We start from the raw sequence: 22,602 nt of genomic DNA, 5'->3' as shown, positions 1-22,602 counted from the left end.
TTCATTTACAGTGTAAATTTGTCTTGAAGGAAAAGAAACATGTGCTCTAGGGTAAGCAGACTGTAGAATCCATTTAAGCGATAGAAATGTACCCAGAGGCCCTAAAACAGTTCCTTAGGGTTTATGGACCTTTTATGTACTTGGTGGGACCTTTTTTATGTTCTTTGCAATAATAATCAAGCACTCATAATAAAAATGTGAGAATCTGGAATCCGCTCCAGACAGCTTTATTCTGTTCATTGGTTTTTAAGACCACACTACATATAATCTCAATAAGTGTTTTACAAGAAAACCTAATATTGTGTAGTTTCAATATTTAACATTTTATTCCCTTAAAAAAGAATACGGATCATTGAATGAACCAGAAATATGTAGGCCAATTCACTATTTAAAACATGCAAGAAGGTATACCTACTTGTGCAAAATGGTATCATTCTTAAAGAAAAGCTGGTAATAATAGGTGAAAGAAATGATTATTGAATCTCAAAAGTTGTAGACATAACTTGATCCGGTTGTTTTCTGTTTATTTATTTGCACTCATGTAGATGTCATTGTGTTCAATGCCATTGCTTTTGGCAGTATATTTGATTATCTTGTTCCTGTAGTGTAGTGGTAAGATCAATGAAATGTAACATTGATGGTGAAATCTGGGTTTGGTCTGCTTTGTATGTCCTACTTTATTAAATAGCCACTCACATAGTGGAGTTTGTGTTTGTGTGTGTGTGTGTGAGACCTTTATATATATATATATATATATATATACACACACACACACACAAGCAGATGTTTATTTGTTATAAATTTGTATTTGTAGAATTAAAATCCTTAAAATTGAACTAGGGCATCAAAACCAAAACCAGAATGGCTCCTTTTAGAATGTTATATCGAGGCTGGCCTTTTCTTGGCTAGTTCATTAAGTAAGTAGGCTATACAGTGTAATATTTGAGTAGTTAACTAACCAATGCTGAACAAATTTGCTAGATAATTTCATTATGCAAAATAGTTATCTACAAAAATAATCGATGACTATAGCTTTTAAATAAATGTAAATGCTCTAGGCTTCTTTCCCACTAAACCATAGAGATGACGAATAAAATATTTGAATAAATGTATTAAGCTGCTTTCCATCACAAGCAAAGCTAATCTATAAGGTCTAAATAGTAACAAAGTCATCTACCGATTCATTTTAACCATGGATCTTAACCCAGCTTTATTTACTTTGTGTTGTACCGAGGAGGACTGGTCCGTCATTTGTTGAAAACTCGGTTTCCCAGAATGCTTTGGTGTTGAAACGTTACGTGACTGGACTTTTTTTTTTCTCTCCACCAATTGTTGATGACGATGGCAGACAGCGCAGATCAGTAGCAGAGTGGTGGTACAGGCAGGGAGGAGTGCCTGCCAATATAAAATAATTGTCTCCGGTGACTTGCTCTCAAATGACGGAAGACCAATACAATAAACGAATGAAGCTAAGGTAGTGTGAAGAACCTCTCAACTATTCGCGAATTGACGCTGGTTGAGAAACGTCTCTAACATTGTTTTGAAGGCCTGTTGCTAGCTACGAGAATCCTCGGGCTAGCCCGGTAAACACCGGGCCGAGAGAGCGCAAGGGACCAAGGCAGGGGCTCCGTAGGCTGTTTTGATCGACCAGGTATAACTGATACTGGCTGCCCTGTTTTATAATCAAACTAAGGCGTAACCTTTTCTTCTCCGGGGCGGATATAAATCGGCGTAACTTAACTAGCTCTCAGTTTGACAGCTAGCTAACATTAGCTCTCCTGTATTTACTAGCTAACTCAGCCAATACCCTCTGAAGAAGTTGGACACTTGGGTATATTTGTTTCAGTTAGCTAGGATTTGAATAGTTGGGTGCTACCACCTGCTGCTAGCTGGTGGTAATTTATAACCTTGTTGTTATTTTGTTAACGCCGACTAAAGCTCGCCAGCCCAGTAGCTAAACCAAAAAGTATGCTAGCTAAGGTTATCGCATCTTCAATCTTATCTACTGCTGACCAAAGTTGACCTTATTTGAATAGAAGGAATAGACTACCTAGTTGATTAACAAAACTATCTTGAACCAGTTTTAAAGACAGAAATCCTGATGGAGGCTCACAGAGAAGTGTGGATGTTGATGCTGTCAGGTTTTACAGGTGCGACCTGTTGTTCTAGGCATTATTAAACCTCACACCGGGATCCAACATTTGCTCTACCCGAAGCAACTGATCTGCTGTTTCGCCATCTTGAGCTGATTTGCTCAAGTAGGATCCTCTTCAAAAACAGACCACAATGAATCGTTACCTGCCAGTGGCACGACAGCACTTTCTGGCTGCCCTTGCCAGCACCAGTGTGGTAGTGAAAAGTATAAGTGCTGTGGTGGTACTCCTCTATCTTTTGTCATGGGCTGTTGACACTCCATACGCACTGGGGGTGACCCCAGGCTACCTTTTTCCGCCAAACTTTTGGGTGTGGACACTGGTGACCCATGGAGTGGTAGAGCAGCATGTCTGGGGTGTGGTTGCCAATGTAGGCATAGTTATGGCCTGTGGGCGCCTGCTGGAGCCTCTGTGGGGCGCTCTGGAGCTCTTGATCTTTTTCGCAGTGGTTAATATATCTGCAGGCCTCCTGGCAGGCCTCTCCTACCTCCTCACCTATGTTGCCACCTTCGACCTGGACTACCTGTTTGCTGTTCGTGCCTATGGAGCAGCTGGGTTCCTGGGAGGTGTCCTGGTGGCGCTGAAGCAGACCATGGGGGATACTACAGTGCTCAGGGTGCCACAGGTGAGGCTAACAAATACCGAAAGTAATTTCTGCTCTGCACTGATGCTTATTGGCTAAGGGTATGCTACTAAATATTACCAGACCAATAAGGAGTGTGGGACAACAAAGCTGAATTAAGAATGCAGTCCAGCAAGAATGTAAACGGAACTGGAAACCTAACCATTAGTCCTTGAGTTGTGTACATAAACAAGCCTTTGTCAGATTATAGCCATTACACATCAAGCCCAGCCATATTCACAAATGACACACCGGTAAAATGTGCTTTGTTTTTAGTTTAAAGGAGAATTCTAGTCAATATCAGTACATAGCTCCGTTGTTTGTAAATTTGGAGTGCTGTCAGTAGCAAAAAAAAAAAATTAAACCAATCTGTGCTGCCTACACCTTGTTATCATCCTGCTAGAGTTTGCACCCAACATAGTTAAACAGGGCAAGTTTAAACGTGTTTTTAACCTCTTAACATGTTCAAAATATCATTAAAAGTGCCTACCCACGTGAAGTGATTCCTTCTGAGTGAACACAGCAAATCTCACTGCAGTAGATGTGAGAGAAAGACGTGTTTTGACTAGTGTGGACTAGTGTGAAAAACAGGAAATAAACAGAGGTCTTTGCACTGGCTGAATTAACACAACTGTTATGCCTTTCTGTCAAATCTACAGCAGTCAAATTTGCTTTACATGGGTAGGCCCCTATAATACAATTTTGAGCTTGTTTAGAGGCTAAAAACACATTTAAGACTTGCCCTTTTTAAGCCTGTTGGGTGCTAACGCTAGCAGGAGGATAACTCTGTGTAGACAGCGCCGATTGTTTTCATTTTTCTTTCTACTGACAGCACTCCAAATTTACTAACAGAGCGACTGTACGTATTGAAAATCACTGGAATTCTCCTTTAAATGTAACATAGAATTACACAATGGATACACATGGAAAAAGGACCAGATTCAGAAACTACACACTATAGCTTTAATTGGGTGGTATTGAGTGAAATGTGCAAATTTGCACACTTACCAACAGCGTACTGCCGTGTTTGTGGATTGGAGAAATGTTGGAAATCCACATGTGGTAAAGAACACTCTGGGGTGTTGTCATCTTGGAGGCTGTAGTTTGTGGTTTTGCATGAAAGCATCCAGTCATGTCCTTCAGTCCCTTACTAACACTTTGGTGAAAACATCTAGTGGGATATACTATTGGAATAACAACACAACAAACTACAGCAATAAGAAAGGCAATAAACTGATTTATAGGCTATCTACTGAAGGACCTCTGTATGGTCTGTTTCTTTTGGTGTATACTGTTCCTTTTTAAGTGGGATCACTCACAGATTATTGAATTGTGATTTTATGTTGGGGAGGAATTTTTTTTTTTTTTTTTTTTTATTTACACTTGTTACATCCAAGTAGCACTTTGGACATTTAGTTTTTGTTTTCATGGCGGTGTGGTATGGTAACAGCTTTAATCAATTTATGAGCACACACCAACTGATGGTCAAATACACTGATCATGCTGTTGTATTGAAGCTGTATAAACCAGTGGCTTGTAAGATGTTCAGTGTTTGTTTGGTTGGTTTGTGTCCTGCTGTTTAGGCATGTGATTCGCTTCCAAATTTGGACTAAAGTGTGATCTATTAATTTATATTTTAAGATTAAATCTGATCAGCAGGGCAGCTTGCACTGAGTGTCCAGATAAGGCTTTTAGTTTTTGCTGAAGCACACATTAGCTACACATTCCTAATGTGTCTCTTAAACTACCAGGCCAATCTGTTTTGGCAATGTTATGTTTGTACAAAACTAGGTTACTTCACTCTAATCTCCCTCATCTCAGCTGAGCATGTTAGGAAATGTACTCCATCGAAACGCTGCTACATTTGACTATGACTCCCGCCTGCCACCCTGGCAGGCAACCAGCTATTGTTTGTTGTTTCAATTCATGAATTTAAGTGACTTGGGTGAACTGTGGGAACTGGCAGCCACAGTGGTCTCTAGACAAAATGGCAACTGTCCCTTTGGTTGATTTATTTTTATATACCGAAACTAAAATCTGTCTCCCCTTCCCATCTCAGGTAAGACTCAAAGCAGCACCGGCTTTGGTCCTCCTCCTCCTGGCTCTACTGCGCCTGGCAGGTCTGCTTGACACCTCGGCCCCCCTGGCCGCATACAGCTATGGTGCCCTGTCCGGCTGGGTGTACCTTCGCTTCTACCAGAGGCACAGCCGGGGCCGTGGGGACATGTCGGACCACTTTGCCTTCGCTAGTTTTTTTCCTGAGGCGCTGCAGCCGGCCGTGGGTCTGCTGGCGGGGCTGGTCCACTCCGCCCTGGTGAAGGTGAAGGTGTGCAGGAAGATGGTGAAGAGGTATGACGTGGGGGCGCCCTCCTCCATCACAATCAGCCTGCCAGGGACGGACCCACAAGATGCAGAAAGGAGGAGGTAAGTCAGAGCAAAAAAAGAGTTAAACCTTAACATCTGAAAGTTTATAAACTGATCTCGTGCAAAGGATGGTCTGATAGATTGGTGCGCTTTGTTTAAAAAAATTTGATACTGGCCAATAAGGATCTAGTGTGATAAAAGGTGCCCTCGTGATGCTTTACATTGATCGGCAGTAATGTTATTGGCCACCGAAGCGTGATGTTGTGATGTCAGGTTGCGTTTCTCCAAAAGTTGTTTCTCCAGTCTTTTTGTCCTTGGCCTCTTCAGGCTTTTTTCCAACACCCCCTACCCCCTTCCCCCCCATGAAGTAATTGAATCAACAAATGACAGATTTCATTCCAAAAAATGAATATAGCAGCAAAAAGTGTTGTTTCCCTGTTTTATTTAATCTTTTCTTTTTTATAGCTATATCTTAATTGTGACTTCACACATTTATCAGTTTATTCCAATTGTGTGGGACTCACCTCGGTTACAGAAATATCAGTAGATTGAAGGCCAGTCCATTGGACTAAGAAGGGGGTCAGTTTCCCACATCTATGGGGATAAGGCATTTATTAAAAGATTGATTTCAGGATTTTATTATTGGATATCAGATCACTCAAACAATGATTGATTGTATTTGAAGAATCTATTATTTTGACCTACCCCTAATCACATTCACAGTCTATGTAAACATTGTCATTGCTGCCATTGCTTTTTTTTGTCAATTGAAAGACAAGAGACCAAACATTTTCATCAAGTCAAGACATTGACTTGTTGAGGCGGCTGACTTGTAGGGCGGCAAGACGTTGACTTGTGGGGCGGCTCAGTGGTAGAGCGGTTGCCTGTCAATTGGAAGGTTGGTGGTTCGATCCCCGCCGCTGCAGTCGTTGTCGAAGTGTCCTTGGGCAAGACATTGAACCCCGATTTGCCCCCGGTGCTGCGCATCGGAGTGTGAATGTGTGTGAATGTTTATCTGATGAGCAGGTGGCACCTTGTACGGCAGCCCCGGCCACAGTGTATGAATGTGTGTGAATGGTGAATGTCTCCTGTAGATGTAAAAGCGCTTTGAGCAGTTGTTAAGACTGGAAAAGCGCTATATAAATACAGCACATTTACATTTACATTTGTAGATATCTTTCAACCGGTACTACATCTACTGTATTACAATTTAATGGGCCAGATGCCCTTAACCAAGGCACTGAACCCCCAAAACTGCTCCAATGGTGCTGCACTTTGGCTAGCCCTATGCTCTAGGGCTGGGACGATGTGCTTTTGTCCCTATTGATTCTTTCATGATACATGGGTGCCGATTAGATTAGTATTGCAATTTTCATTTATTGGGATTCGATATATTGCGGTATTGCGATTTTCTTTTCCTTCTTTAATCAAAACAAAAGCTGAATTATACTCTTCTAGAGACAATATATAATAAGACATTTCTGAAAACTAATTGTTTTCTAAGAACAAAGCACATTACATGTCAGTCTGTGCGATATTTATTTTACTTGTAAAGAAGTACATAACATGTATTTTCTGCATTTTCTGCTTTCGGGCTGTTTTGCTGGAAACAGATATGATTTCTTGTTTGCTTTAATCCATTCTAGGAAAATAAATGATTTAAAAATCATCACACAAAAGATCTCGACGCAATTTCTTTTCCGACCCTTACTGTCCTCTGTATGCGTAGGGATGTTATGTTTGTGTAAGAGATGACAGATTACTTACTTTAATAGCCTTGACAGCAAAGTTCTCTTGTCTCTTTTCCCCCACATGGCTCAATTTAGTGCACATATTTCATACTGTTATTAAAGCACAGTGAGCATTAGATTACATCTACACAAGAGCGCTGCAACAATCACAAACAGGCCTCTCTTGTTGTGCAGCAGTACTTCCTTATGGGATTAATGAAGAGCATCTTCCCTCTTCCTTCCAGACAACTGGCCCTCAAGGCTCTGAACGAGCGTCTCAAGCGTGTGGAGGACCAGTCCGCCTGGCCCAGCATGGACGACGAAGAAGACGATGAGGACGACGAGGTCAGAACCGACACACAGCCGCTCCTCCCAGGCGGGCGCGACCCCTCCTCCACGCCGAGACCAGCAGGGGGACCTGTCGGCGGCTCTCTCTCCTCCACCTCCTCATCCTCGATGTCGCAGAGCAGCGGAGGGCCATCGACAGGCGGAGCGCAACACCCAGAGTCCAGCATTATCAGCTTCGAGGATGCACCTGCTAGATCGTAACAAATAGAGCACACTTGTAAAGATGTGCACGCTCTGTTCGGTGTCACTGGAAGGTTTACTAGTGTAGTCAGCGTCCCTGGCTAGTATACAAATATGTTCAGTGACAGTGAGTAGGTATACACTCGATATCACACACGCTAACACACACAACATCTTCGACCAGTTCATACACACAGACCGTGTGCTAACAAACACACTGTCAATGTCATGATGAAACCAAAGGGGTGGTAACTGTAAAGTGCTTTCAGTTCAGACATGCTGTTTGTAAATGCTCAGTGTAGATGGGCAAACTGGACACTTTATTCTTCTTCCTTCCTGCATATGACCAGAAACCAGAAATTCCGTCTGTTTCTGGACATAAACCGAACTGGCAGCCCTCGGTCCACTGCTTCATGTGTCTCTTTCTTTCTAAATAAATAACAAAATGGCTCTACAATATTCTTTTTCCAAGTCTTTTTCGGCACCGCGATAGTTCTCTGATAGCCTGCCTCCAGAAAGCTTGCAGTGACAGAGACGCACGCTGACTTCTTGATTCTTGACTTCTTGATTCAGAGGCCGACGCTATGCGCACCGGTTTGATAAGCGCTGAAAAAAATGGCTGCAAGTGACCGTGGATTATGGTTAACTGGTTCTTGATCAGAAACCAGGAGTGTAATGAAGGACGTATGACGAGCACGTTCTCGGCAGTGGTGCTGCACCAGAAAGAGGCTGGTGCAGGTCTGTCCTGCTGATAAACTGATACAAAACTTCCAAGATTTGAAGAGGTGAAAATATTTTTCCCGGGCCGAGGTCCCCTGGGGTCTCTCTGAAACAAAAGACAGAGAAATGGACTGTGTACCCATTTTTTTTAATCCCCCATTTGTTGTTATGGTCTGTTCATGACTAAACAAAAAAACCAAAACAAAAAAAGAAATTGCTTTTTTTTTTCTGTTCACTAACATGACACGTTCATTGTGTTACACTCACACACACATCTGTGGATGATGAATATGATTCTTGTTTCCCAAATTATGAGTTTATTGTATTTTTCATTATCAAGCCTACTCCTGGAGCATCATCCTGTATCATTTTACACGTTCACCTTCTATAGTCTGAAATTATACAATAACCTGGGTGCATGTAATACACAGTGGTCACTGGTCAACTCATGGTTGTGTTTGTCATTTGGTGCCGACAAGGGTAGAGAAAGGTCATTCACAGATTGTGCAGGTATTTTTTAGAGTATGCCGAGTTTGTACCTGTGCTATGTCAAACTCTGCTCTGATTTGTTGATTGCAGACTCATAAATGACTCCACAGACGGCGGACACATGCAGGGATCAGTAACGAGCCTGGCCAGGGTTTTCCCAGTCACATCCTTTGCTCTCGTAAAATCTTTTGTTTCTGAAAACGCAGTGCCAAGCAGAGCCAGTGGTGAATCCTTTCCTCGGGAGGTTGATGGGCAGCTAAATCGTTTCATAAAAAATCACTGCAGTAATGCTATGCAGTCATTTCTACATGTTGTAGACAGTCTTTGCCGTAGATATCACACTCTATCATGGTAATGACTCTTGATCAAATAATTTGAATTCCCAATTTTACTCATTGTTATTAATTAAAGTCAGTCGCTGCCAATACATTATTTTAGACGTTGCCATCACAGTGGTGACAAATTGATAGATTAATTTAAAACTTGTGATCAAGAGGTTGAAAATGTTTTCATACTAAATGAGGATTTCCAAATAGCTGAGGTGAACTGTGCAGACTTTGCAACCCGGGAACTACACAAAATGTTTCAAATAAGTAAGTAAAGAAATGTGTTGTTACATGTTTAATTCAAATATAAAGAATTTTTGTTTTTCAAATGTAGTAATCTGATGTGTTTTCTGAAGAATAAGTTTACAGTGGCATTCCTGGTCATTTTATTTGTCACTTACTGAATTGGCATACATTTAAATTGAAAACAAATGTAACAAAAGAGACACTGGGTTATTTATATAACCCTCTGTGATCAACTAGTAGGAGAAATCTCCTCCTCCTGTGTCCGCCCAGGAGTAGTGGCCTGTGTTTTGTTTTTAGGGGATTTTAGGATTGGATATGTTCCAACTCTGAGCACACTGCAAAGTATGTTTACAGTTTATCAAAAACCTTGTGTAATATCCCAGGAGTGCTATGTAAGAGCTGTATTCATATGTGTTGGAAATGGTGGAATATGTTGAATGGAAATAACAAATTCTTGTCTTTTTGTCTGTCCCTACTTTTGCACCATCAAATCTTGTTCATACTAATGACGGTCTCTCTCTCTGCACTGTGGCTGTTGCACCGACTTTTCTGTTTTAGTTTTCAGATATATTTCTGTATATGAAATAAAAGACGATTGTATGAAATTAAAACCAGGTTTTTAGTCTTTGTTGCGTTATTGTATTTATAAGTGGGATTACCAGGTATAAAATAATAAATTCTGCTCTATAACCATGCAATGTAAAACCAAACTCTTAAAAACCAGAAGCTGCCCCAGCCTGATGGTATGAGACAAAATAATTAAGAGGGTTGGAAAGAGTACTGGAATATTCTACTCAAGTCAAAGAACACCTTAATGTTAAGAAAAAACTACCCGCGCTGACAATGGTCGCATCAAAAAATACCAATATGACCCCTTTTTAAAACTTAAAAAGACTACAGTTACACACAGTTACAGTGACCACTTAACTTATGATAAATACACACTACCCATCACCCAATTCCCGTGCAATTTTCCCAGACATTGTATTTAAAGGTGGAAATAATTGTCTACAAAGGACGTACATTCAAAACAAACCTAAATGGACCATCTCAACAGAACTCTTTGTTATTCTAGTTATTACTAATTAATAAGGTAACACTTTCCAGGGGAGTCTCAACTCTGCTGATACTCGAATTATGTCATTTTACAATTGGGTGGAATATTTCTATACTTCTTACTCTACATGATTTGCCCTGCATTTGTTTAGTTACCTAAACTGTCCGCCAGGTGGTGCAATAGGTAAAGATTTCCAATTGGACAATTGATGCTGGCCCACAGGTACTTACAATGAGAGAAAATGTACAGCTTCAGTGTTGGCAAACCTGTAATGGGCTCAATAAACTCTGATTAGTGCAAAACCACTATTGACTTAAAGCTATAGGTGCTTCGTGGGGATTTAACCCACAGTTCTGTGTACCGGACCACTATGTTCATAGTTTGCTTAGCCAAAAGCTTAGGTGTTTATCATGGAACTCCTGAAAAACACCAGGGGTAGGCTAGCCTCATAAAGATGGAAATGCAGTGATCCCAGTTAGGATACACTGATGAAGATGACGATGAATTGTAAAGCTCTGTCCTGTAAGTTAAAACAGAATAATTTACTTAAACATTAAATAAACATGAAAGTTTAAATGTCACGTCTAAAAAAATAGACAGTGATGTATAGCCATAGACAAATAAAGAAATAGTATAGCTTAACGTAACCTTACATATTTCCATACTGCTCCGAGTGCTTTTACACCTCGTGCCCGCGCAGGTGTGGCTCTCAGGCTCGTACCCGTCACCCCTCCCCCAGCTACAAACTACAAACCCTGGCGGCGCGCTCCCGTGAAGTAAATCATTGTATCAGATTGAGACCGGGGAGAGCAGCGAGCGACTCGACTGGTCGGCAAAGCAATTTTGCTCCGCGAAACACTGACAAATCCGACTGCTAGCCACATACACTGCAGGTAAACTACTTTCTGGAATACTAGACAATTTTGAAGTGCTTCTTCTCTCGTATTGTTAAGTTTTGAAGCGAACAGGGTTATTTTAAAAGTTGTCCGGAGCTTTAAAAGGCCGTGTTTGCAAAGCTAAAAGCCAGCGAGGTTAACGTTAGCTAGCTAACGTTAGCTTTTGCCCTAGCCGACCTCAATTTCAATGCCGCTTCCGCAATTGCCAAACACTTGTGCTGAGGCAAAAACCGCTGTGTTCCGAGTGTATAAACGGCTGTGATCGAAATACCTCGGTCAAAGTATACCCATGGATGTTTTTACACTGTGAGAACTTTAGTTTTGCTTATAAATTGAACCGTTAAGACTGGCCTAGATTGGCGATCCAGCCGTAACCAAACAATGAGGCTCCTTTTCTGACTTGGCCCGGCTGACCAGGCGGCTTCCCAACGGCTCAGCGCCGCTTCTTGAATGGCTGCTTGTGGTAGTTATTTTATTTTTTTTAGACGTTAGTTTTCCGGTAACATGCCACACATTGTAACGAACAACTAAATATTCAATATGTCATTTCAATGTACTTTTTTTCAACACCAAACCCGGATTTCTTATTTTGTAGATGTTAGACATATGTTATGTTAGCGATATAGTGACCATAGCGCACACAGTCTGTAGCTACTTGGTAGTACTTGGTTTTGAAGTTTTCACGTCAGCAATAGCTTCTGAGAAGTCATGTGTATGTATTTGGGTCTTGGTGTTAAGTTTGGATCGGGGCCACCCACTCGTTCCTCCACTGCGGACACATTTGCCATCTGTTGCCTATGTGATGACGCCATCTTTCTGGTGACCCACCCAGTGGCTAGCTGGTTAGAAAACAATGTTTGACTTAAACACTGGGAGCTCTCACAGGCAAGAAACACAACTTTCTCTGTGCGCTGGAAAACCGCACAAAGCACGGCCAATTTTCTAACCAGCCATGCAAGTGTAAACCATTTGACCACCGAGGGCTGGGTGATACAGACAAACTCATGTATCACTATATTTTTATTGACTACGGTTATTGATAATGTGTTTGAGTGGTTTTCATACAATAGTAAATCAAAGCTAGAGATGTGATGTGGTCTTGGGGAAACATGGCACATGATTGTCAATTTCAACCTGACACACATTAAGGAAATTTTGTTGTATAGTGAAGAGACATTTTTATTAAGCTATACGATGGGTAAAATCTCAGACAATATATAATCGCGTAGCACAGTGTCAAGACAGTTTTTTTGGAAATTCGTTGTTTTTGGATGGGGCTTCATTGACATCATTTTGGAATTATGTTTTAGCCACTTAATTATTCTTGCCATATAGCCTGCCCAAAACCCTCCGGAATAGCCTTTAGTTATTTAGAAGACACGGTTACACACTGTCACCCGTGAAGTTGAACTAAAATCATATCCTCTCCTCCATGGTCAGAGAGGGAGATAACAGCCACTGACTTAATATCTAATTTCATTAAATGGCCAATTAATACATTTTACCTAATATTGTTTCTAATGGTTAATGATATATATATATATATATATATATATAAATAAAAAAAAATGTGTGTGTACACCAGTTCTCTTGGGGGGGTTGCTAAAAATGTGTTCATTTTTTTTAATTGTTAATTGAATATCTGCTAATCCTCTTGAAAATATAATTTGATTGTATCCTGGGTCCCACGGTGGTTTGTCTCGTTACTGCGAGGGGTCATTTCCATGTTTATCCGCATTTAGAAGTGTTTTACTGTGCAGCAGTGGCTCATTATAGTCTTAATGGACCTCTCATTTAAGCTATTTTCATTTTTTATTGTAAGGATTAGAGTGTGTATTATGAAATGATTGTGCTTATTATGAAGGATCTGTTTATTGGGGCTTTAAACGTGGCATCGATGATTACCTAGGTGGTTTCAACAAATCGAGTAGTCCAAGAATTTAAGTCATGTCTTTTCCTAATTCACTTTGATGGGAAGAGTCATGTTGTCAAGGATTTACAAGGACTTAGGAAAAGACAACCGCGGTGCTAAGGAAGCCAGACTACACTTAGACTCGTTTACGTAGTAATGCGACAGTAGATGTTATTGACTGTGGGTCTTATGTGGTGAAACTACAAGGTCCACAAGAATGACTACAAAAAGTGCTTCTTAGATACTTCGCCCTGCACGTTCTTACCATGTTTGGAATACTACTTTACCATTTTATTTTCCGTCTAATTTTGAATAAAAGGAGGAATGGCAGAATAAACTCACCGATTATTTCAGAAGTTAAAAATGTACTTCTGTCTCTGTTAAGTTTATCACATCAGTTTTTAGTTTAGCTGCTTACATGCTCCACGATACTTGCTGCAGTGACATTACTGGGCACATGGAAACATTTACAATTACTGAAAGCAGTCTCTCTAATCAATAGTAAGTAAACCGTGAGCAATAGCATGCTATACGTTTTTTAGTGGTAATATAACCGCCAAGTCTGATGCCTGTCTGTATTCCTTTATTGCTGCCCGGTCACTAACACATCTCTACAGTGCTGCGGTAATCTCTATAGCAGCAGAGACATATGTAGCCCCGGCACACTATTCAAAGCCAGGTAGTTTATCTACCAGCTAAAACCCGCACAAAACTGGTGGACTCTTAGCGATGTACAGTAAAAAAAAATATGTATATATATATATATTAGTGCTGTGTTCAGTCAACACAAAATCTCAGTGCTTTCTGTGAGCATCTCCTGTAAATACTTTTAATGAAAAGTTTTACATAGTTTACATACCTATATCTATTTGGTTCTATCTAATGCTGTTTTTCTTCATTCGTAAAGGATGCGCCAGTGTACCTTATGCTAAAATAGCTAATAAAGGAAGCAGTTAAGCACTATTTCATATCTTTTCGATAATTCAAACAGCTCTTATCACTGCCTGCCACTTAATGACCTCTGGGTCATTCCACTTAGTTAGGAACCTTCATAGGGAAAATGAGATATATGCAACTGCAGCCCTTGTCTTAAGTCAGAAGACACAATTTTTTAATTAGCATTATGATTAATCTGGTTGCCTTTTAAATTCAGGATTCTCTTCTTCAATTCAGGAATGTTTTTTAACAAACACAGATGTTGTAGCTGTCATCCTTGTTGATCAGAAGGCCAGAGGGCCAAAACATCGTCTAAATAAATACATATGGAGCTGGCGTGTGCAACAAGTTTCTTTTTTTTTTTCAGTCATATTTTATATGGATGTGTCGCACACAGTGTTAGAAATAATTATTTACTTTAAAACTAATAGATTAATTACAAATTCCACTACCCAACAAAATGTATCTGGTGACAGAAGACAAAATTCCGTCAGAAACTGAAGTATCAGTCGACAGTCAGTTAACCATCACTCGCTGTAGACTGTGTAGGGTACTTCCTGGAAGAAACACACACAGGCCTTTGCAACTGTTGCATATGTGAGGTTTTCAAAAAGACAAGCTGATGAATCATCAAGCACACAGTAACCATTATTAATATATTTTAGGGATGTGTCATACAAGGAAACAATGCAGGATGAATAGTGTTTCATCTAACACTATCTGTGAAAACTCCACAAATAGTTTTGTGTTGGATGAAGTTGCAGGAGGGGTTTGTCTGGCAGCTAACAGTTTGATTGGATGACAGCTAACAGCCTACTTCACCATATCAAAGGGGGGGACTAGATTAAAAAACAAGATCTATCAAAGTTTTTCTTTGTTTTAAGAATTGTATGGCTTGGATGAGCTGCAGTTTAAAGGGCAGTATTTCAAAAGGAGCACAATCGGTATCAATTATTACAGTTTGGGAAAGTCAGTTGATAAAGTGACTCAACAAAGCTGTCTTCTATTTTCATATCACAGGAGTGTTCCCTGTTGCGCGCTCTGTGTATCCTGCTCCGTTTATTTAATCCTGTTTGGGTTATCCCCATCTCTCCTTATCCGTTGTTTGTCTGTCTCTTAATTTCATTTTATGCAGTCCTTTTACTTGCACAACAGTAGCCCTGGTTAGAAAATAACCGGGTTATGCCATTCTCCCCGTAAACAAGAGGGAGTAAGAATGGGGTTATGACCAGAGTACCTCTGCCTCCAGTACAGTAGGTGGCGCTCTGCCAGCAAACAACTAGTGCTTCCTTCTGGTTGACCAATGTCAACGTTACACCTTTTGGCCTTTCATTTAGTAAAGTTCAAAGACTTTTAAGGGAACTATTTTTTTCAAGTTTTGATTTACTTTAACTGAACAGCTTTAGAGTCATTGGAATGGTTATATGACTTTATTTCTAGTTGAACGGCGGTCCTCTCGCTTCCACGTAGCGCCTGTGAGCGGAAAAGGCACCCGTGCAACTTTCGGCCGTCAATTCGCCGGACTCAGCATCAGGAAGGATCGCGTGATATCAGGTCTTGAGATGTAACTGAGATGAATTGCTTTACTACACTGCTCGTCTAACCAGGAACCGGCTAACCATTATTATTATTTCTTTTTTTTGGGGGGGGGGGGATTAGGAAAACTAAAATACGATTGACTGGCATATTTTTTAGTCCTTACTCTGCATGACAGTGGAGCAAGACTAGTTCTAGACTGGACTTCAGGCAGTTGAGACACAGCAGTCTCCACTGCTAACGGAGATTTTCCTGTTGTGTTTTGTCTTCATAATTCCCCTGTTAAGTGCTTTCCAGCATCTTTTTTTCTGAGCTAGGAACAGTATTTTTATAAAAACGTATTGTCTGATGCTGTCATTGAAAGCCGTGTGGCTGCTTTGTATAACCAATTTTAAGACTCATATTTTCTGCTAAGCTGCGCTTAAGGAATAATTTGTGGGGTTAATGACTTGCTTATAGGCACCTAGCCAGCATTTGTTAAAAGGAGGGGACATTGTTATTTGGCCGGTTTAGCGCCGGTCGAATGTTTCAAGCATTGACCACACACGTACCTCAAGGCTACAGCTGCCCCCATTTTTGTCTTTTCCTTTTTCTCCAAGTCATGGAGGAAATGGTCTAATCTTATTTGACACCGCTGTCCTACTTGGAGATTCATTTGCCAATTATAGACCTCGCGGTGCTTTGGTGCATTCTAGGGGTCAGACTCTAATGGGACTGAGGGCAAAAAAGGCTGTGACATCAAAGTCAGTATTCTTAGTAGGGATCAACAAATACAGTTTTTTCAGGTATCGATGCTGAGTATTGGTAGTTAATGGAACTGATAACCGATATTTGGTACCAATATGCATTTACAGAAAAAAATTATGATATATAAATATTATCTTTTTAACTATCACTCCAGATTCATAAACTCCTTTTAATGCTTATGGTCTAGTTTAGATTGGGTAAACCCCGCCCACTCTGCCGTCGATTGCCCTGCAGTTTGGTCTAGAAACCTGCACGTTTAATTCTCCTGCTTCACTTCACAATTTTGCGGGAACCTATCAAACTGGCTTAGGTACCTGCCGCGCTATTGGTGGGTTTAACACAATGACGATAGAGAAGCGACCAAGCAGCTTATTGTTTACGTTCAACATAGCGGCCTCCGAACTCCACCAAAGTAAAGTAGACCCGTTGACACAGCTGTCGCTTCTACGTCACCAGGATCATTGGTCTGATTGGTTTAAGGACTTTCCAATTGCATACAGAGTCATTTGAACTATGCCTGTTGGTCAAGCGTCTTGTGCAGTGAAAATACAGAGCAGACTCCCCAGACCAATGCTCAATCCCAAATCAGTTGAGCTTGGCCTGGCTCTCGAGGCTGCTCCACGTCAGCCTCAGATTTGATTGGCTGTTACTCTTATACCATCTAGCCAATCAGATAGTGTTGTGTGCGGAACATTAAGTGAGATTCAGTGATGAGTGAAATCGGAGCAAGAGACACAGAGCTGTAGCGGAGCCAAAGTAGCACATTTTTTATTAATTAACTTGGTTATCGGGAAAATAAATACAGATAATCTGCAAATTGACAATTATCAGCCGTGATAATTGTCCAGGCCTTAAATTGGACAATTGGTCGATTGCTAATAGAGAGCAGTAATTGACGAGAAGCATACGAGTACTTGTGTCTGAAAATGCCAGTTGCATACAAACTGCAATAAAACAGACAAAAACCAGACACCATCTTCTTATGCAAAGGCTAATCAACATTTAAATACAATCAACCCTTGGTACCACGTGTCACTGTTCAAAAGGGGCAAAAGTGACACAGAGAATTGAACCTCTAACCTGCGCTGGGCTAGCGCTATGTCACAGCTCCAGAAATGCTATGCGCTATGTCACAGCTCCAGAAATGCTATGCGCTATGTCACAGCTCCAGAAATGCTATGCGCTATGTCACAGCTCCAGAAATGCTATGCGCTATGTTACAGCTCCAGAAATGCTATGCGCTATGTTACAGCTCCAGAAAAGCCGCAGATTAAAACTGCAGCTCAGATGATGCATTGAGAAAGCACAGCAGAGGGGTCTGGGATTTTGCGCTCTGTCACGCCTCCAGCTGACTCACTGTTGGAGATAGCAGGGTAGAGGAAGGTGATTGACACGGCACACGGCTGCACGTTCTCGGAACAAGGAGGAAATAACTTGTCAGTGATAGGTTTTATTACCCTCTCTATACTGGGTCCAGTTGTCCTTGTGCGCTTAATAAGCATGCAGTACATGTGCTTATAAGTTTTCTCTGCAGCAGTGCCACCATGATACATGAGGTGCGTTTTATGTGCACTTGGTGAATAAAATGTCTGTGCCTTTTTGGATACAGTTCCTGTTAAAGTATGAAGGGAAATGGCTGTTTCCTGTTTTATTTTGTGATCACATTCTGTCGTTGTGACCATAAATCTTGATATTATACTCTGAAAAGAATTGAATAATTTTAAAGATTTCAATAGCAAATCAACATTTAAACCTAATTCCTCTGTTTAAAGCTAAGAGACTCACAGACTAAAAAAACTGTTTTCACTTAACTCTGTTGGCCAAGCTCGTTCTCTCACACCCACACTGACACATTTGTTGGGTCTTCTACTGTTGAGAATTACTGGAACCTCGGCTACATATTACTTCCTATTAGCTCTTGTTGCGTTGTGCCATATTTGACACCTTTTATGTTGACAACTGTATGTTATGTAAGAACAAGACAGAAACCTAACCGAGGCGTACACAAATTTCTTAACACAGCCAGTATCTCCCTGCTGATACTGGCATACCTAATCATTGTAAACCATGACAAGACAATTGATAATAGAATTTATATATTGGATGACACAGGACAACAGCTCTGTCTCGATAAGTTGGGGTGGGAATCTCTGGTCACCTCACGATTCCCATTCAGAGGCCAACAGTTTGATTCTAACAGATTATTGATGCATCTCGAGGCAACAAGTGTTTTTTTTGTACATTTTCATGTGTGTTTAAAAAATAAAATACATATAAATCTGAGTTTGTTACATTTGATTGAAATGTTTTGTCTACTGAGGTTTTTATTTGTAGTCATTAAATGCTTCAGCATTAAACATGCTCACAGTGATCTTCCACGTCAGAGGCTCAGTCATGTTTAAGGTGGATGATTGGCTTCTTAGAACATGAAACATGAGGTGGTCGGATGTAATGTGATAAAGTAGATGAACATCCTCTGTGTTTTGCTTAATTATTTTATGCATGCCTTATTAAATCGTGCATACAAAACATTTGTGTTTTTTCTACTCTCTTGCCTAAACTCTAAGTTGTTATTATATATAAGTATGTAATTATCCCATCTTCTCACAGTCCCTCTGTTTTGTGATTTATACATTGCTGGACACAGTAAGTTTTTTAAAAAATATTTTTTATTTGATAATATTGACTCGTTCTAGAGAGAATCGCAATGCATCTAAGAATCAGTTTTTTTTGTTTTCTTTCCCCCCACCCCTACTCTCTCCGATTTTCTTCAGGTTTGAACTGCTTTCTTCAAGCTCTGGTTAAATGTGTGAAGGATAGTGTTGCCAAGTGCACCTGCACAATGCAACGCTACTCAACACACAGTCTTGCTTTAATGCAACATATATTGAACACAATTTACATGTTTGTTTTTTTTGTCCTGGCATTTTTACACGGTATACTTTGTGTATTTCCCCCTAAGATCACAAATATGGATGGTTCAGAATAGGCAAATGCTCTGCTGTGACAGTTGTACTTTTGATTCTTCTGAATGCTTCTTCTGTGGCTCCTTGATCATAACCTCCTCCTCCTCCTCCTCTGTGTGTTCCTCCAGGGATGGCTGCCATCCGTAAGAAGCTGGTGATAGTGGGGGATGGAGCTTGTGGAAAGACCTGTCTTTTGATTGTCTTCAGCAAGGACCAGTTCCCTGAGGTCTATGTCCCCACTGTGTTCGAGAACTATGTTGCTGACATAGAGGTGGATGGCAAACAGGTGAGACAATTTGCAGTAAAAAAAATTCATAACTATCAGTATTTTCCATTCTATGTCATGTCAGAGTGATGCCTCGGGGGTAATGGATTGATCCACACCGAGGACAACAAGAACTTTAGTCGAGACAAGCCTTTTCAAGTGGACTTGTGCACAGATTGTGTTAATGTTAATCAGACGAATTGGACTTTGAGGTTAAATCTACTCCGATCTAGGCCCAGGTCCCTGGTGGGAAACTGCACTGTTCAATTTTCATGTCTTCCCTCACATTGCAGCAGTCAGCTGCTAAATCCAGTCTGTTTGTACAGACTGCTTTGTTAGGGCTAAGTCACAGGCCTTCAAATGAATTGACAAAATGTGTAGGTGTTTCTGTGTCTTCTTCAAGGTGTGACTTTTCTCTAAAATGCCGTCAATGGCTATGCTAACCAGGGGTTTTGTAATTGGTTTCATTTCATTTTTAATGTGGATACAGATAGACATATTGATGACAATGTTCATGCCTGATTTATGTAAAGATTTTTTACCCTGAGGAATAAGCACATTGTAGGGTTACGGCTGTGTTTATTACTTAAACATTGAATCAAAATCCACTGTAACTGAGAGTGTGTGTGAGACACTCTGGATGGCTGCAGGACCCAGCCAACTCATCAATCAAAACCCCACACATCCTGACATCATTTTGGGTTAATGGGATTCTGGGACGTTGAGTCTTTGACTTTTGTATTTCTAACCCTCTGTGCTGCTGAGGGACACTCAGGCTACTTCTTGTCAAGTGTTGCACATTCTTTGCTTTTTTTCTTATACTCATTTTGGTATTATGATGCACTAACTTACTCTCGTGGAATAAGAAAATAAATCTGTCCTTTTCTAGTTCTTGGTCAGGACGAGGTCGACCAGCCCTTTTTATCTCCTCATTTATTTGCTGCCTTCACTGTGAAATTTGTGCTGATCAGGATGGACATGGTGTATTAACTTCTCTCACTCTCTTTTGTTCTTCCCCTTCTCTTTCTTGTTCCCCTTTACTCCACATTCCTTTGTCCGTCTTTCTACCCCTGTCTGTCTGTCAGGTGGAGTTGGCTCTCTGGGATACTGCGGGTCAGGAAGACTATGACAGGCTTAGACCTCTCTCTTATCCAGACACTGACGTCATCCTCATGTGCTTCTCCATAGACAGCCCTGACAGCTTGGGTGAGTACAAATCTCACACACACACACACACACACACACACGTTTGGTTTATAACTGTCAAGGCATTATTTATGTGTGCAGCTTGGAGTCCAAAGAAATTTTCCCTAAAGGGACAATAAAGTATTAAGAAATCATGTCTTTTCTGTCACTGTGATTAAGAACAGCACTTCTGTAATTACATTGAAATGGATTTGCATAATATAAGGTGATAAAAGCTACATATAATGTAAGTACTAGACATGAATCGGAATAAGTTACAATTATAATAAAACAAAGGCTTATTGTACTAAAGCTTTGTAATTTCAAATTGGTTTAATTGACAACACAGCTCCATTTAAAGCAGTGTTTTTGCTGACCAAGCTGGATGCCCCCCCCCCCCCCCCCCCCCCCCCCCCCCCCCCCCCCCCCCCCTCATCCCTCCGTTGCCACTTGATGTTCAGTTAAGATATGGAGGCTCATCTTTGTGTTTTGTTCTTGTCTTCAGAAACGTAATTATCTTTGCACTGGCTTGCATTTTAAATTAAATTACTTTGTAAATGTTGGTCTAATCAAAATGCTGGTGTCCTGTGATTTAACTCTGTTAAACTCATTTAAAGATAAGGGTATTTGCTGAGACATCAAATAGCTTTAATGCAACGGTTTCCATTGTCTGTCTTTCAATGTGGGTTTTCAATTATAGCGAAAAGAAATGGCACCAGCATTTCCTATTAGTTACTTTTTTTTTTTTTACACATAGTTAGCATTTCCTGTTTTCTTAAGTGAGACATAGACAACAATAGTAATCACTCGACTATCACAGTACGAGACTGGGCTTTTGCCTGTTTTCTAGCTCTGTCACTTTTTCCATTATTAATCTGTAGCCTCCCATGGCTAAAGTGTTTATCTCCCACCTGCAACATTTTAAATAAAGTAAAGCCTCATCACCTATCGTCATGGGCTCTGCATTCAAGTTTAGTTTGACAACCAGAATTACCTCAGACATGCACACATAAAGTAGCCAATGATTATTGATCTATCCTCTTCTATGGTCTTTTTCCTTCACAGAAAACATTCCAGAGAAGTGGACCCCAGAGGTCAAACACTTCTGTCCCAACGTTCCCATCATCCTGGTAGGAAACAAAAAAGACCTGCGCAACGATGATCACACGCGCCGAGAGCTGGCCAAAATGAAACAGGTACCCTAATTCTTGTTTTGGCTGGCTCAAAAAGCTATTTAGAATTATTATTATTATTATTATTATTTTTTTTTTTTTTCTAGAAATCTATTTATTTAATTAATTAAATTGAATCTATTATTTGAGATTGTCAACCCCTTAGCATTGACTAGTATTTTAAGAAGTACTTATCTTTATTTGCTAGTTTTTTCTAGACTTATGAATATTCATGGTTACTGTGAATGTGTTACTAATCTAAATTCTTGGTTTTCTCTTCATCCAATAGGAGCCAGTAAAGTCAGAGGAGGGCCGGGACATGGCTGGCCGGATTGCAGCTTTTGGTTACATGGAGTGCTCCGCTAAGACCAAGGACGGCGTGCGGGAGGTGTTTGAGATGGCCACCAGGGCAGCTCTGCAGGCTCGCCGCGGGAAGAAGAGCAATAAATGTGTAGTGCTGTAAAATGGCCGACATATTTGGACTGTTTTCACCCTGGGCTACAGTACCTAGGAGCTAGGGCTCGGGAGGGACGGAGGGATTACTAGATGGGAGAGGGAGGGGGGTGAAGAAAAGAGTGCAGTAAATGACTACCGCTGTAAAATGGCTGTTTGTTGGACTGAATTTACCCTGGGGTTTGGGATGCTTTGTTGGAGAGGTGTAAGTGTATGTGTGGGGGGGGGGACTACCGCTGCAAACCATTGGGCGCTTTTCCCGTGGGTTTTCTATCAATTTGGGTAATTTACATCAGCCA

The 22,602-nt window shown here is 40.7% G+C and overlaps 2 protein-coding genes across 3 annotated transcripts; both read left to right on the top strand.

Moving 5' to 3' along the window:
* Positions 1-1,330: 1,330 nt before the first annotated feature.
* tmem115 (transmembrane protein 115) lies at positions 1,331-8,807 on the top strand. 2 transcript variants are annotated; one of them, XM_034877810.1, is made up of 3 exons: positions 1,331-2,778; positions 4,835-5,199; positions 7,115-8,807. In XM_034877810.1, the coding sequence occupies exons 1-3, from the start codon at positions 2,287-2,289 to the stop codon at positions 7,416-7,418; spliced, it is 1,161 nt and encodes a 386-aa protein (XP_034733701.1). In that variant the 5' UTR covers positions 1,331-2,286; the 3' UTR covers positions 7,419-8,807. The 2 variants fall into 2 exon arrangements, with proteins under 2 accessions (XP_034733701.1, XP_034733700.1); XM_034877809.1 differs by having other exon boundaries at positions 1,331-2,783; positions 4,840-5,199.
* Positions 8,808-10,944: 2,137 nt separating this feature from the next.
* rhoab (ras homolog gene family, member Ab) lies at positions 10,945-22,402 on the top strand. The gene is made up of 5 exons (XM_034877812.1): positions 10,945-11,128; positions 19,357-19,514; positions 20,579-20,699; positions 21,744-21,874; positions 22,140-22,402. Exons 2-5 carry the CDS (start codon positions 19,359-19,361, stop codon positions 22,311-22,313), a joined length of 582 nt encoding a protein of 193 aa, XP_034733703.1. The 5' UTR covers positions 10,945-11,128; positions 19,357-19,358; the 3' UTR covers positions 22,314-22,402.
* The last annotated feature ends 200 nt before the right edge of the window (positions 22,403-22,602 follow it).

This window comes from Etheostoma cragini, chromosome 7 (assembly GCF_013103735.1).
Source record: "Etheostoma cragini isolate CJK2018 chromosome 7, CSU_Ecrag_1.0, whole genome shotgun sequence".
Lineage (NCBI taxonomy): Eukaryota > Metazoa > Chordata > Actinopteri > Perciformes > Percidae > Etheostoma > Etheostoma cragini.
Note: the sequence above shows the minus strand (reverse complement) of the source record. Positions and strands in the feature narration are given on the sequence as shown.

Coding starts and splice junctions, on each gene's coding strand:
- tmem115 (XM_034877810.1), top strand. CDS start 2,287: ATGAATCGTTACCTGCCAGTGGCACGACAGCACTTTCTGGCTGCCCTT. Junction 2,779..4,834: donor CAGTGCTCAGGGTGCCACAG/GTGAGGCTAACA, acceptor TTCCCATCTCAG/GTAAGACTCAAAGCAGCACC. Junction 5,200..7,114: donor CAAGATGCAGAAAGGAGGAG/GTAAGTCAGAGC, acceptor TCTTCCTTCCAG/ACAACTGGCCCTCAAGGCTC.
- rhoab (XM_034877812.1), top strand. CDS start 19,359: ATGGCTGCCATCCGTAAGAAGCTGGTGATAGTGGGGGATGGAGCTTGT. Junction 20,700..21,743: donor AGACAGCCCTGACAGCTTGG/GTGAGTACAAAT, acceptor TTTCCTTCACAG/AAAACATTCCAGAGAAGTGG. Junction 21,875..22,139: donor AGCTGGCCAAAATGAAACAG/GTACCCTAATTC, acceptor TTCATCCAATAG/GAGCCAGTAAAGTCAGAGGA.